This window comes from Bidens hawaiensis, unplaced genomic scaffold, assembly GCF_021521415.1.
Source record: "Bidens hawaiensis isolate Kalapana, Puna unplaced genomic scaffold, B.hawaiensis_p1.1 tig00010745_1, whole genome shotgun sequence".
Lineage (NCBI taxonomy): Eukaryota > Viridiplantae > Streptophyta > Magnoliopsida > Asterales > Asteraceae > Bidens > Bidens hawaiensis.
In genome coordinates this window covers 169,448-186,315 of record NW_027491825.1, presented here as the reverse complement: position 1 = coordinate 186,315, position 16,868 = coordinate 169,448, and the positions used below count along the sequence as shown (strand labels likewise).

The 16,868-nt window shown below is 37.4% G+C and overlaps 1 protein-coding gene across 1 annotated transcript; it reads left to right on the top strand.

Moving 5' to 3' along the window:
* The first annotated feature begins 13,001 nt into the window (after nt 1–13,001).
* On the top strand, nt 13,002–16,665 carry LOC143536209 (cinnamyl alcohol dehydrogenase 2-like). Its single transcript, XM_077030254.1, has 5 exons — nt 13,002–13,099; nt 14,301–14,414; nt 15,095–15,599; nt 15,924–16,077; nt 16,210–16,665. The coding sequence occupies exons 1-5, from the start codon at nt 13,002–13,004 to the stop codon at nt 16,410–16,412; spliced, it is 1,074 nt and encodes a 357-aa protein (XP_076886369.1). The 3' UTR covers nt 16,413–16,665.
* The last annotated feature ends 203 nt before the right edge of the window (nt 16,666–16,868 follow it).

Here is a 16,868-nt window from a genome sequence, read left to right as displayed (position 1 = left end):
CATGTCCCAAAAACGATCTCACCCCTTTAACATTTTTCGGGGGTGGTAAAGATGAAATTACTTTTATTTTAGCTTGGTCTACTTCCATTCCCCTACTTGAAACCACATGACCCAACACAATGCCCTCTTGCACCATGAAATGACTTTTTTCCCAACTCAACACAAAGTTTGTCTCAACACATCGTTTTGAAACTTTTTCTAAATCAACGAGACACGACTCGAATGTTGAGCCAAAAATAGAAAAATCATCCATAAAAACTTCAAGTGATTCCCCGACCATGTCAGAAAAAATGCTCATCATGCATCTTTGAAAGGTAGCCGGGGCATTACACAGTCCAAATGGCATTCGCCTAAAAGAAAAAGGACCATATGGACACGTGAAGGTGGTCTTATGTTGGTCATCGGGATGAATTGCAATTTGATTGTAACCCGAATATCCATCCAAAAAACAATAATATTTTTGACCTGAAAGTTTTTCAACTATTTGGTTAATGAATGGTAGTGGAAAATGGTCTTTTGAGGTTTCATTATTTAATTTTCTATAATCGATACACACTCGCCACCCGGTTACCGGTCGGGTGGCGATTTGTTCACCATTATCACCTTTTATTACCTGGATGCCTGCTTTCTTGGGCACTACCTGTGTCGGGCTCACCCATGCGCTGTCTGAAATGGGATAAATGATCCCCGCATCCAACCATTTGATAACCTCCTTCTTCACCACTTCCCGCAAATTCGGGTTTAACCGTCTTTGAGTCTCCCTTGTGGGTTTAGCCTCCTCATCAGTAATTATTTTATGCATAACAATAGAAGGACTAATACCCTTTAAATCCGCCAACGTCCATCCAATAGCAGCCTTATGTGCTCCCAACACTTTTACCAACGCCCTCTCTTGTTCTTCCTCCAAGTTAGAAGCAATGATAACCGGAAGAGTTTCATTCTCTCCTAAATATGCATACTTGATGTGTCCAGGGTGGCCTTCCCTCTTGCATAGCTAAGACATCATGTTTTTGTTCTTCCATCCTCAAAGCGCAGACGTGTACCTGTTCAGAATCATCACAAATACAAGCTTCTACACAATCTTCATCATATTCATGAGGAATACAATGGTCCACCAAATCTGCCATAAAACATTCTTCACCACTCAAAGAATTAGAAACGTTAGAAAAAACATTAAGGCGCATTTTACGATTACCAAACGCCATGTCAACGGTACCAAATCTGCAATCAATGATTGCATGAGCAGTGTTCAAAAATGGTCGACCTAAGATAACATTTTGTTGTTGACTTGGGTCACCCGAAGAATAGTCCAAGACCAAAAAGTCAACCGGATAGTAAAAATCCTCCACTTTCACAGTAGCATCTCGCACGATTCTACGCGGAAATTTATGAGACAAATCCGCCAATACAACCGTGGTCTCAACACGTTTTAAAGGACCAAAGTCATATTGGTCATATAAACCCCCCCCCCCCCGGGAGAATGCTTACTCCGGCCCCAAGATCTAGTAACGCCCTAGACATTTGAAAATCGCCTACTTGAATATTAATTAAGGGCGTTCCCGGATCTTGAAGCTTAGGAGGAAGATCTCCTTTTAAAACTGCGCTTACCCGCTCAGTCAAATCCACTCGTTTAGGCACTTTTTGTTGCCTCTTTTGAGTGCATAGATCTTTCAAAAACTTAGCATACGCGGGTACTTGTTTTATTGCCTCAAGTAAAGGTAAGTTTACCTTTACTTGCTTAAAAACTTCCCACATCTCTTCTTTTTTAGGACCCCTTCTAGAAATGATGTTTTTCTTACCTGGGTCAAGTAAAGCCGAGGGAAATGGAACCGCATTTGGTTCCACTTCCTTATTTTTATCGTTTAAATTTGAAGTTTGACCCGGAGTTTGTAACGGTTTTGTGGGTTTATTTGTTACAATTTCATCATCACTTTCATTACCCGTAATGTCCTCAACTTCCCCATCAACCACACCAGGTGATAAATCTTTTTTATATTCTTTACCACTTCTTAAAACACTAACGTGGTTAATAGGAACATTACGAGAAGAGTTATGAGAAGGATTTACCTTTGTGTCGCTTGGCAATTGACCTTTATTCTTCTTCAACTCGGACACTTCAGTTGCGAGTTGACCCATTTGTGTAGTCAAAGATTGGATGGCCTTATCTCTTATTTCATCCTTTTGCATTCGCGCTTCATCAAGTTGATTTCTTCGTTGCATGTCTTGTTGCATCAACTTCAACATGTCCATAACCTCATTACCACTCGATGAACTTTGACCCATTGACCCGCTTTGACTACCACCCCCTTGACCTTGAAATCCTTGATTATTCCTGCCATGATAATTACCTTGGTTATTATATTGTTGGCGAGGAACATAATTGCCTTGATTTCCTTGAAAAGTTGGGTTAGATTGAGTGGCGAGATTTCCATAACGAAAATTCGGGTGATTTCTTAACCCGGGGTGGTAGGTGTTGGAGTTCATGTTATAATTTCTACCACCTCCCCCTTTAAGTGCATTCACTTCTTCCACCGGCGCTTGACCTACTGTACATACCTCTGTTGCATGACCCAACTCGTTACAATTTGTACAAACATTGATGACTTGATTAGTGGTTTGTACATTTCCTTCTTCCACGGCTTGCACTTGGGGTCTACCAATCGCCGGTCTTGCTCTTCTACCGGTTTGAGCCTTTCTCTTTGAAGTAACCGCCATTTGTTCTAAATACGCCCAATCGTCTTGTTCATAATTGGTACCAAATGTACCATTAGTGATCGACCGCAAATCCCGTTCATCCTCCATACTCAAACCTTCATGAAATGCATTCAACAACTCCCATAAAGCAATACCGTGATGAGGACAATTCTTTATCATCATATTGAACCTCTCAAAAGCTTCATGAAACATTTCCCCCGTTTGTTGTTGGAAGGTTCTCAGACTTCTTCTCGCATCATTGGTCTTTTGGTCAGTGTAAAATTCTTCTCAAAATCTTTGTTGCATTTCGGCCCAAGTATAAACGGACGCGGAAGGCAAAGTGTAAAACCATCTCTTTGCCTTGTCTTCCAATGAGAACTGAAATAGAACCAACTTGACCTCATCCGATGTAAAACCTTGACCCCCAATTGTGTTGCAAATGGAGTCATATGCCTCCAAGTGGAAGTAAGGTTCCTCCGTTGCTAGACCTTTATACTTCGGAAGACTTTGAAGGGAATTGGTTCTTACTTCAAATGTCCTCCCTTGAGGATTGAGAGGGATAACCACCGGAGACGGATTATTAGTGATTATGGGTCGGAAATGGGCTTCAATCCCCCTTACCATCTCTCTTGCATGCCTTCTTGGTACACCCAAGGGTACCCTGGGTTAACCCATTTGCCTATAAACGGGCCTTGGTTGCGCAAACTGTTGTTGAAACTGCGGTTGGGGCATTTGCGGTTGGAATTGTTGATCTTGAGGTTGCCCTTGCGGTTGTTGAACAATCGGTGGCAGTTGAACTTGATTAACAACAACCGGTGGTTGTTGTTGAACTTGTTGAACTGGTGGTTGAGCTTGTTGTATAACTGGCGGTTGTTGAATAGGTTGTTGGACAACAACCGGTGGTGGTTGCTGTCGATTAAGTTCTTGCACTTGTTGCGGTTGTTGCCATTGACCATAACCAAACGTTCCCGGATTTACCATTTTTCCTCCATCACCTCCCATGTAGTAACCTTCCAATTCATACCCCTCAAATTCATTTTCAAACCCATATCCGTATCCGTCACCTTGTGATCTTGAATGTTGCATAAACGATTGAGGTTGATATTGGTAGTTTGATTGTGATGGTTGAAAGGTTGGTTGTTGATGTTGTTGAGATGACGATGCACCAAATGTAGGAAAAAGGTTGGTAATAGGTGGCAATGTGGATGATGTTGCATAAGTGAATTGGGCAGTTATGGGTTCGGTTGTGACATGTGGTTGTTGGAGTTCACTTGATGTTGTAGATACATTAGTATTGATTGGTGGATTTGGTGGAGGTGTAGTCGGGATTGTTTGACCCAAAGTGGAAACTGGTGAATCCATGTTGTTGTTTGATGCAGTTGGAGAACCAAGAAGCTTGTTCTCTCTAAGTAAAACTCTGTTCCTTCGAAGTGTTCTATCAATCTTGGGATCAATTACTAGCGGTGATGACCTGTTAGAGCCTCGAGTATGCATACACCTGTAGGTACCTGCACACTAACACAACCAGCGTAAACCCGAAAATAACAAACAAAAACTACTAAAGCTAACACACGTTGCACACTACTCCCCGGCAACGGCGCCAAAATTTGACGTGAGGTCGAAGACTCACTCAAAAATAAACCGAATACAACTAGTTAGATAGCGGTAAGCGGGTATCGAACACAGGGAGTTTTTGGAGAATGCGTTATTAAGTAGCACAATAATTACTCTATATTAAACTAAGTGCAGAAAATAAATTCAATGATTTGGTTGATTGATATGATTAACGAAAATAACTAAAACAATTAAACGAGTTTTAATCAATAAGAGAAACAATGCTCTCTCCCGATTTCAGGTTTTCAATATTGATAATGTTAATGTTTACTTTTGTGAAGAACTATATAAACATAATTCATGAAAGTGAGTTTGAAAGTGATCAAAGAGGACGAAGTACTTGGATTATAAAAACGCAAGGTTATCACTCAATAATCAACATAGTATAGCTAACCCTAATTCTCTTCTACTAAATCTCGATTGCATATGGCACCAAGAACGGATAGTCAAGAACACGAATTTATACCACACTAACAATTACAAACAAATACACAATCACCATCGCACAATAATCATATGATCAAAATACTATCTCACAAATAACATAAACAATTAACAAATATCTAATTAGAAAACCTTACAATTCGGAAGAGAACATAAAGGGTACTAGCCACTCATAATTTGGTTCATCATAGCATAAATCAATGTATGTAGATGAATATCCAATCCAATTCAATGATTACAAATGCCCCAAATAAAGTACTTGCACTCCCAAAATCGTCCAAGAGGTGTCTTCAATGAAAGATAATGAAAAGTCCAGCCAAAAACCGATTAAAATAATGAAAGAAAATGGAAGTTACGACCCGCACCGTGGCCCACGGTTCACACCGTGAGTCACGGTGCATTTTGACAAAAGCTGGACCGTGGCCCACGGTTGAACCGTGGGACACGGTGGTCTTCACGGTGCAACAGAGGCCACGGTACGGTGGCCTTTGTCCATTTAATCTTCTTTGGACCGTGGCCCACGGTATGAACCGTGGGTCACGGTGGACTCCGACCATGCATGCACCTTCACTTTCACCTATTTTTGACTTCTTTCGCATGTCCGGTTCCTTGGGTTTCTTCGTTATACGACTTAATAGCTCTGGAACCTCCTTTTACCTACAATTCACTAACCAAACTGTAGTTATCTAATTCCACAAAATAAACAAATTCAAATCATGATTATTACGGCTTTTAAATCAATTAAGGGTTGTCCCATGGACCACCCGTCACATTCCCACACTTAATCGTTGTTTTCCCCCAAGCAACATCTTAACACCAACTTCCTAGTACATTCAACTTGTTTCCACCAATCTTACCACAAAACCGGTTCAGTTAAGGTCCCAAGTCATACCCTATTCCCTTGTTTTTATCGGGTACACTAGTTTACTTGATGTTCCATTTAAACCGAAGATTTCTAACCAAACCTAACATGCTTTCGGTTTTTACCCATACATAACACATTTACACATTAACCTTTTTTTGTTGGTGCAAATCCAAACGTTCATATTTAATCAATTCTCCTCTCATACACTTGTACAATCATCAAATCTCCACCTATGTAAATGGTTATTGACATGAATACAAATCAAGAGGTAATTAGTCTTACTATCATCATCGTATTGTCGTTGTATTTTATTAACGTTTTAATTATCACTAGTATTTAATCAACATTAATTATTTTAAATAAGATAAATATTATATAAATTAACGTGGAATTTTAAAAGGAGATTTATTATGAACAATTTAAGTTCGGTTTTAAGGAAGATAGCATTTATTACTTAATATATTTTGTAAACAGTAAAAGAAAACCGGGTTTTAGGATGACGGAAAAACGACTAAAAGTGTCGGTTTATAATATTTAAATGATAATTTGTGTAGGGATTTATTAAATATTAAAGGGAACAAAAACCTTAAATGGAGTTAATAATAAAAGAAAGAACTAAAAACAAAACAAAACCCAAAACCGGGTTGGGTCGGGTTCAAACTCGAGACCCAACCTGTGTTAACCAGGGGACTAACCAACTGAGCCATCATGGCCAGTTGTTAACTATGGAAGATCCAAAAAATATAAACATATGTTTAAAAAGAGGACATGAACCCTAGATTATCCAATTGGATAATCTGGTCCATGATTGATCAAACGAGTTTAGGGTTTTTGTTCTATAGCATATCGCGATTCTAGCCATACCTTTTAATTGGATTATAACAACTAGTAAGATGGTGAGATTGTTCAGAAGGGTTGCGGCCAAAGGTAGGTAAATTTAAGTGACGGGATGTGATTGTAAACGGGATTGAGTTTAGGGGAATAGTTGGCGACGCGGAGGAGATGGTTTCTACAAGGTTAATTGATCTAAAACGAAGGGATTATATAGGATCCCAAATTAGGGTTCGTTCGAGCTTTAATATGGTAAACCGATCAAATTAATAACGAATTAACGCGTGTTTACTAAAATTGGATGTCGGCTAACAGATTATACGACCGAATATGCTATATTCCATATTTGATTTGATCAAAAGAGCGGGAATTGAAAGTTTTTTTGAATGGTTTGGGGCCGCGGGTCGGGTTTTTGGGTCAACTGGTCGGACAGGGGGGGTGGTTTGGGTTATTTATATATTATTATATATTATAATATCATAATTTACATAGCAGCCCCTGAAGTTTGTAGATGGAAACGAGAATGGGTTAAAGTTTGAGTTTGGGTGAATGTTGCAAATTCTTGTAAGTTTTAACTATTAAATAATAAAACTAAAACAAAAAAAAAAATAATACTCAATAAATGCGCCGGTTTTATTAAATGAGTGACCTGAACCCTTAAACGGGTCGGGTATGATTACAAGAATACATAAATGAAAAACCCGAAATGTTACAGTGGTGGTGATGGTAATGGTGATGGTGATGCAAGTGCAGGTGGTAGTGGTAGTGGTGCTGGTGTGTCTAGTAGTGATGCTATGATTGTTGGAGGATACTCTATTGGTGTTGAAGATGTTGCTAGTGATGATGATAACAATGTTGATGATGATGATAATGAGGAAGAGGAAGATGAAGAACTAAATGATGAGTCGGACGATGATAAAGACGACTCTAACGGTGGAAATAATGTTGGTGGTGGTTGGTGGTGGTAGTGGAGGAGGTAAACAATCCACTCCACACGAAGATATATCACTTTATTATCCATGTGATGATGATGCCGCCAAGAAAACAAAAGACCAGGATGAGTCTCTTGATGAAGACTTTCGGTCTATGTTTTAGGTTGATTCTCTTGCAGGTACCTAAGATAAATCCAAGGCAACTGGAGCGGACTATGATCATGATGACTACCTCAACTTTTCTCCAAATTTGGATGCTCCATAACCGGAAGTCAGTGATCCTGCCCTAGAGACCGATGTTGTTGTTTCACTTCCCGCTATTGATGTTGTGCCAAAGCAAATAAAGAGGAAGTGACATTGTTTTATGATGCGTGGTGGGTGTAATATGAAAAATGTGTTAATTTTTTCCGAGGTTTTGTTCACAAAATGTTGAGTTTAAAGAAACGTAAATTAAAATTAAAAGCCAATTTTTTTTGGGGGTTTTATATTTTAGATAGAAAGAAGATCAAAGATAAAGTGTATCATCTTGGTTAAAAGTCCTCTTAACATGGTTTACTAATTGATTAGTACACATTTGATATGAGCTTGCTATGGTGATCAAATGTAAGAATAACATCGTTAGTCATGTTATTCCTTGATAATTAAAGAAAGAGATAACTCTTGACCCCTTTTACTAAAACATCATTTTATGTAAGCAAGTGGTTTTTAATAAAGATAAGTTTGCTCACTTTAAAGATTAGACAATGCCTTAAATTACTAAGGTTATGTTTGGCAAGGAGCTTTTAATAGCTTCAAGCTTCAAGCTTTTAAGAAAAAACTAATATTCAATAAAAAAAACTTTTTTTAAACAAATTACATGATAAAACGAGCATTTTATTCTCTTTAATTTGAGTATGATATTGTTATACTTCTTTAACTTTAAAAAATTAACATACTATGTGATTATCGGTTAGGATCGGTAACAAGTCGAGTCAGGTGAGCTCGAGTCATGTGTAAGATCAAATTAGGGTCAGAACGAGTCGATATAAAAAGGGTTAAATTAGTTCGGTTCGTGTTGGTATGCTTTTAAGTTGAAAGGGGTCAGGTCAGAACATGCTTCAGATTAGAACAGTGCCTGTTCAGAATGGGATTCAGATCAAAATAGGTTGGTTTAAAAAATTATCTATTTGAAATTACTGTATATTTCAGCTTTGTTTCTTGATTTTCGACATCAGTTACACGCTTACTGCCTTTCTATGAATTACATGTCTACATTCGGGTTATGTATGCACTGTCATCACCTATGTACTGAAACTGATTATGCGGTTGATGTTAGGTTGTGCAGCCATTCCGCCGTACCACGTGGGCACCCATCTAATTTTATTAAAAGATTCTGCTACTTTGTCAAACACCTAAAAATATTTATTAAGCTACGGGATAATAGCTAACAGCTACCAGCTTTCAGCCATCAGCTTTCAGCCTTCAGTGTAAGGCCCCAAACCGGTAGCCCTACTTTAGCGTCGGATTTACTCATAAACACAGTTCTTGCAATCAGAGTTAATTAAAACTTTCGCGGAAACGTTTACTTGAAGCATTCGTTACAAAACATTCAATCTCTTCTCTGATACTATAAAACAAATCATTATATTTAAAACATCTTTTCTTCCATCTTAAGATGCCAGCCGTTCAATCCATGCCATGTGCCATCCTCATGCTAGTTCTTTGGTCTGATCACCTGTGTGCATACTAAAAGTCAGCTACGCTGAGTGAGTTCTAGTTAATCAAGCAACTTATCATACAACCACTACATGCATCATATACGTATCCGCAGACACGTAGTCCACTATCTAACCTGCTTACCTTACCACTTAGCCTCTTATTTACACCTACCACCTTGCCACTTTAATAACGTATAACGTTATGCCACTTTGCCACTTTAATAACGTATAACGTTATGCCACTTTGCCACTTTGCCGCTTTAATAACGTAGTCACGTATAGGCTTACCCTACCACGTACTATCGTCGTGCCACTAACACTCTTACTACACTCTTGCCACTTCTAACACGCTCTACCTCTACTTGTCTACATCATGCTTCATATCATTTACATAATAAGCAAGTCACATCATAGCATTCATACACACTAATAACCACTTGGCAATCACTATCCTTGGCGATGCGTGCAATATCCGAAGATCGTTCACGCACCAACAAGTATTATATAATAGCTACCTCGTATAACATCTATAGCATACACTTACCACTTAAGGTAAGTGTATTCACACTTCACATCGAGTATGCACACAGCCCCGAAAACATAACAAGGAAATGGGGCTAGAAACTCACCTGAACACGGTTACGTTCACCGTTAATCGTAATCCCTTTCTTCAGTTGTGCACGGCTGACTGTATAATATTTACACGTATCAATTAACTACTACTACTCATGTTGTATTTCTATCTTTATATGACCCACAACGAATGGGGGTCCGGGGGCAGCGCCCCTGGCAGCGGGGTCTAGGGGCGGCAGCCCCTAGCAGGGTCCAAGGGGCAGAGCCCCTGGCTGGGGTCGAGCTGACCTTTAATTTATTTTCTAATCGAACTTAACTTTAGGCGAAGTTAAACCTTAAGCGAACTTAGCTTTAGGCGAAGTTAAACCTTAGGCGAACTTAGCTTTAGGAGAAGTTAAACCTAAGGCGAACTTAGCTTTAGGCGAAGTTAAACCTTAGGCGAACTTAGCTTTAGGCGAAGTTAAACCTTAGGCGAACTTAGCTTTAGGCGAAGTTAAACCTTAGGCGAACTTAGATTTAGGCGAAGTTGTCATCAGGCGAACTTAGCTTTGCAGGCGAAGTTCATCAGGCGAACTTAGCTTGCAGGCGAAGTTGTCGGCTGCAGCTACTGTTCGTCCTTAATCATCTTCGTTTCTTAACCAAATAACTCGATTTAGGTATCCACGGAATCGTCTGACCAGCGCCTACAAACCCCAACCATCAAATCGACCTAACATCGATGTTTAAAGGGTGCGATTTAGGCATATAGGTTACGGGTTCTTTTATCAATCGATTAACCCATCAAATCGTAACCATTTTCAGTAAGTTTAGCTTTGTTGGATTCGTTTTTACCATACAAATACAGATCTATCATTTCTATACTAATCCAAACCTAAACGAACAAGTTCTCGATATAAACGTACCGTAAATGAGTTGAACTATGAACACGAGCTGGTTTTGTTGCTTTGGTTCGTCACGACGATCTAGCACCAACGAGCTCGGGTCCTCGCCTTTGGATCTTGGTTCGGGTTGTGTGTTTTGGGGTGTGTAGAGATTAGGATGGATAAATGGATGGAATGGAAATGATTGGGGTTTAAGGGAGTATTTATACTCCCTTAAGCCTATGGACCGAAGGCCCATATTTCCTTTTGGTCCCTATCTAATCCCATCTAACTATCCTACTAAGTCTTCATATTTTGCTATTATTATTACCGTTCCACTAACTCGTTTATTTCACCCGACAAAATAATATATTAAATATTACTTTAGTAATTTCGGGATGTTACATTCAGCTTCTAGTTTTCAGCTAACATCCACCAGCTAGTTTTGCCAAACATAGCCTAAGTTGATTGTCCTTAATATTTTAGTAAGAAAAACCTTTGTATTCTACATAAAATACCAATTAAGATTAGTTGAGTTATAAATGATTAACCTTGAATTACCAAATATACCCCTCGCAACTCTTGAACAATTATAGAATTCATGTAATAGCCACTCAAGAGTTGCTTAGCATAGGTTATGTTGCACATGAGTAATTAACCGACTTTAGTGGAAGAACATCAACAATTCGTTTTCACAACATTGTTGATAATTCCCATTCTAAAATGGTCAATCACTACTAATATTCCATTTGGTCCATGTTATATTCGGATTCACGTTTTTCCTCCAACGTCTTTACAAGAATGTTTATTTCTCGACTTATTATCAAGTTCGGAATCTTTGCGGCTCTTTTAAAGATTATTAAGTGATTCCCCAAAAACTCATAACAGTGGCAGTTCCCCGGCTTATCGTCAAGCTCGGTATTTGGGGGTTCATTTTAAGGGTTCTTAATTTATCAACCAAATCCTCACAAGAATAGCGATTTCTCGACTCATCATCTAGTTTAGGGTCTTGGTGTCTATTTTAAGGTTCGCTAAGGCTTCGCAAGACTAGCAATTTTTTGGCTTATCGTCAAGTTTAGTACTTGGGGTATCTTTTTAGAGTATTTTAACATTTCTCATCAAGTGATAATTATAACATAACTATTAATTATTAAAAACCGATCACATGTTTTACTATCATTATTAAACTTCAATTAACATTTATTATAACGCCCTGCTTGCGGTGCGCGCATATAATGTATATATGTGTGAACCCTCGGGTGGGCAAACGTAAAATTGCACTAATTTTGACGTTATTTTACTAATCTCGTGAAAATAACGTTAAAAGTGACGGAAGGTTAATCAGGCATCATGTGGTGGCGTTGATAGCCGAAAGACAATGGCACATGCACCGATCAGCCGGTGTCCCGATGATTAAGTGCTATGTGCCTTATGTCCAAGGCTTGATGCAAAACTACTATCGAGCCGGGGGTCTCACCGGAAGCAGCCTCTCTATCCCTATGGGATAGAGGTAAGGCTGTCTACATCTTACCCTCCTCAGACCCTACCATAGCATTGCTATTGGTGGGATATACTGAGTACGATGATGATGATGATGAGTAATATAATTATATAACATATTTATTTTGTCACATTAATTATTTTTTTTAATTAATTAAATAACAACTTTCTATTTATTTAAATGACATCTTCTTAGAATATTTTATTTAAAACTTATCAACCAAGAAATGTCTGATTTAAAAGATATCAAAATAATATATATTTAATTATTACAGAAATGAATCATTTTACAAACGCTATTAATTAAAATTTGTAATTAATTAGGAAATCATAGTTGAGTAAGTTATGATTTATTTTCCTTTTTTATCTTAAAATCAAATCAAGATTATCTATAAACATTTATAAAAAAAATTGTTTCAAATTAAAAATATTCCATTGAATAACGATTAAAAATTTTGAAACCCGTCTCTAAAAATGATATCATAAAATTGAAAATAAAAATGATTAAAAATCACAAATTAAATAACGTTATGTTTATAACGATACAACAATGGTTCATTATCATGAATACTAAAATAAAAATGAGTAAAAAAACACAAATTGAATAACGTTATGTTTATGACGGTACAACATTGGTTCAGTAACAGTTGTGTAAGAATACCAAAAGATATGAAAATCAACCTGAATCAAAACTTTAACCTAAAAAAGACGAGTGTATTCAGCTGTGACGAATTACACAATAGACCATTTAGAGACAAACCTTATACGTGAACCAAAGTTGTCGCTTGAAAGAAAACATTAAAGTAAAATAAAATATAAATGTCAAAGACAATTAATACCTCAAAAATCTCGAAACGTACAACTAGTTGTTGTACAGTTGTAGTTTGTTTGTCAAGTCTGTCACTGCATTTAAACCCTAAGGCCTTTACTTTAGTCAAACGCCCACATTTTCATTCTCATTATCATTTTCTCCCTCACACATTCATTAGCAATGGTGAGTTCACCGGAGATGGAGCATCCAGTGAAGGCCTTCGGATACGCCGCTACAGATTCTTCCGGCGTACTCTCACCCTTTAACTTCTCCCGCAGGTATAATATTATTATTAATCTCTATCTGTTTATTCATAAAATATATTCATGCATTGATCTTCAGTCTGATATGTATTCTTGAAGTTTTAATCTTAAATCGGCAAAAGTTTACAAGCTTTTTCTTTTTTGTTTTTTGTGTATGATATATTACACAGATAAGATCTGCTTAAATTAACAATGTATATATTTAAATACAAGGTCGGGATGACGTACAATTGTTTTTTTTATTACGTTGATTTGGCCAATGGCCATCGATCTTCGGCCTGAATTAAATTCTTGAATTTTTAATCTTAAATCGGTGAAAGTTTACGAGCTTTTTTGGTTAGATTGATCATCTAGCTTTTTACGCCCTGTTTGCGGTGCATGCATATAATGTATATATGTTTGAACCCTCGGGTGGGCAAAAGTAAATTGTACTAACTTTGACGTTATTTTACTAGTCTCGTGAAAATAACTTTAAAAGTGGCGGAAGGTTAATCAGGCATCATGTGATCGATGGCGTTGATAGTCGAAAGACAAGGGTGCATGCACCAATCGGACGGTGTCCTAATGGTTGAGTGTTATGTGCCTTAGCTTTTAGCCTTATGTCCAAGGCTTGATGCAAAACTACTATTGAGTTGAGGGTCTCATCGGAAGCAGCCTCTCTATTCTTACGGGATAGAGGTAAGGCTGTCTACATCTTACCTTCCTCAGACCCTACATAGCTTTGCTATTTGTGGGATATACTGAGTACGATGATGATGATCTAGGTTTTTTTATTCTTTTTTGTTTTGTTTTGTTTTGAACACACATATAAGTTCTGCTTAAACAATGTATATATGTATTTATCTATATAAGGGACGGGAACTCACTTGCGTTGTAAAAACCGCTACAATCTTATCAAAAGGAAATTTGCAAGTCGACTGTTTTCATAGTGTAACAAGCTTTTGGAAAATAACAAAATAATAATAATGTTGAATTCTTGTGTTACCAATTAAAATTACACTACCTATGTTTTTTTTAATCTTCGTAGATATAATCTACATATAGTATATCTAAACAAGTTTAAAAAAAATTGTATTAATTCTTTGATAAGAGTCGATGTTCTTACCGCTCAACTCAAATGAGTTCTCAAATAATCGCATTTGTGTGTATACATGCATTTATATGTTTTAAAATTGTTTTGTAACTTATTTTGTGTATTTTTATGAACAATGATTAGGGAAACAGGAGATGAAGATGTGAGGTTTAAGGTGTTGTACTGTGGAGTCTGTCACTCTGATCTTCACTCTATCAAGAATGACTGGCTCAATGCCAAGTATCCCATGATCCCCGGGTAACTATAATTAGCCTCCACATAAATGTTATTTCCTATAGGTTTAAACAATATTGTTAAAACTGGACCACAAAACTATGGGTTGAATGTACTGTGACCATGTTTGGTCTGTAACCGTGACCGGTTTAACCGACTGATGGTTTGAAGTAGCGGTTGAACTGGTCACTTTCAACGGGTAGACCAGTTTTGAATTTTTATTTTTTCAAAAACATGTGTATATATATATATATAATTTTCTTTTGTAGATTAAAATATTTAAAATTGTGATGTAAAGCTTATTGCCTGTCAACTAATTTAGCAAACATGTTGGTATCTAATCTCTTGTTAAAAAGAATAAATGAATTTAAACTTTGAACTTCTCGTATAGGTATAAAAAGTATTTGTCAAATGTCAACTAAAAGCTAGAAAGATTTTATTTTTTTTGGAGTGAATTTTTTTTTGTGAAAATTATAAAAAGTATTTGTCAAATGTCAACAAAACAATTACAATAAATTGACAGGAAAATTTCTTATATTATTGTTTATGAAGATATTATATACCTTTTATTTTTTAAATGTAACCAAATAACAATATGTTACTAAACTTTCTATAACATGGTTATTAGTGTGTCCAGTTTGATAACCGGTCCGTATTTGAAAACATTGATTGCCACCAATGCTAACTAAATTGCTTCATTTCAGCCATGAGATTGTGGGTGTGGTGACTGAGGTGGGCAGCAAGGTCACGAAAGTGAAAGTCGGAGACAAAGTTGGGGTTGGTTGTATGGTTGGCTCGTGTCGTTCATGTGACCAATGTGATGATGATCAAGAGCAATACTGCGCCAAAACGGTCATGACCTACAATAGCCATGCTGTTGTAACCTATGGCGGCTACTCAGACCACATGGTTGCCAATGAACACTTCATTGTCGTGTGGCCCGAAGACCTTCCACTCGACGCTGGCGCGCCTTTACTATGTGCTGGGATCACTGTTTACAGCCCGATGCGATTCTATGGGCTAGATAAGCCTGGAATGCATGTTGGTGTGGTTGGTCTTGGCGGGTTAGGTCATGTAGCTGTTTTGTTTCTTAAAGCTCTTGGTGTTAAGGTTACTGTGATCAGCACTAATCCTAACAAAAAAGAAGAAGCTACAAGTAAACTTGGTGCTGATTCGTTCTTGGTCAGCCGCGATCAAATGCAGATGCAGGTAACACTTATGACCATTTACTCTTGGGCGTGTGAATAAAACCATCTTTTTATAATATAATAACATCACCATGACAAATGATGACATGGAATCATAACCTAATGAAAAGGGGAATTGATTAACCAAGTTCGAAATAGCCAAAATTAGTGATCTTTGCTAAAATTTTGTCTTAAGTTCTATCACGCGGACTTTTGAGTTTTGACACATTGTCATTTCGATCATATCATCCCTGGCCAATATTTGCTTCTTTTCTTGAAATCAAGCATCCCAAAAACAAAGTTTTTAATGTAATAAAGTAATTTATTTGTTTAACTGTTTGTGCAGGCTGCTGTGGGTACTATGGATGGTATTATCGACACCGTTTCTGCTGATCATCCTCTAGCACCTTTATTCAGCCTTCTAAAGACTAACGGCAAATTGGTTTTGGTTGGTGTTCCCACCAAGCCACATGAAGTTCCTGCTTTCCCTTTGATTGGTGGTATGTATCTGTTCTTACCCAATGCAATGATTGTTTTGTTATAACTAGAACATGTACAAGTTGACTTTGTTGGTCAAAATCTAGTTTTAACTTTAGAAATATAAAGTCAAAGTTATTATTTTATGATTATAGGGAGGAAGCTGGTGGCAGGAAGTTTGATAGGAGGGATGAAAGAGACACAAGAGATGATTGAATTTGCAGCAAAACACAAGATAACTGCAGCAGTTGAGGTCATTCCCATCGACTATATCAACACAGCCATGGAGCGTCTTCAGAAATCTGACGTGCGTTATCGCTTTGTTATTGACATCGCGAACTCGCTAAAGTCTACCTAGGTTCTTAGTTTTTAGCACCCATATCTGATTGTTGCATATCGTATCATCGTTTGAATTTTGATTGCGAGTTTACTGTATACTGTTGATCATAGACATTAAATAACGACAATGCATGATGTGGGTGTCATTTGGCTTTAGAATATATTATGTGCTCATTTTGTTACATTTATATCTTACTGCTTACAAAAATGAATACATCTTTTGAGTAATTGAGTAAACCCTGGAGAACTGTGGGGAGATGAATTTTTAACATGACTAAAAATTCACAATGGCAACTTGCTTCAACCTTATGTTTTGGCATCCAAGGAGTGAAGTTCTGACACGGCATTATATTCCGTGTTTGGTTTTAGGTTAAAAGTGTTGTGGTCAGTTTCAAGTCAAACATGCGAAAACAGTTAAGCAATTTAGTATGTGGTTGATCGATGTCGAAAGGTCAATCAAAAACGTTCATAAAAA

Bases quoted from the DNA above. Each gene is read 5' to 3' on its own strand.
- LOC143536209 (XM_077030254.1), top strand. From the start codon at position 13,002: ATGGTGAGTTCACCGGAGATGGAGCATCCAGTGAAGGCCTTCGGATAC. The intron at 14,415-15,094 runs GTAACTATAATT...GCTTCATTTCAG, and splicing joins AAGTATCCCATGATCCCCGG to CCATGAGATTGTGGGTGTGG. The intron at 16,078-16,209 runs GTATGTATCTGT...TTATGATTATAG, and splicing joins TGCTTTCCCTTTGATTGGTG to GGAGGAAGCTGGTGGCAGGA.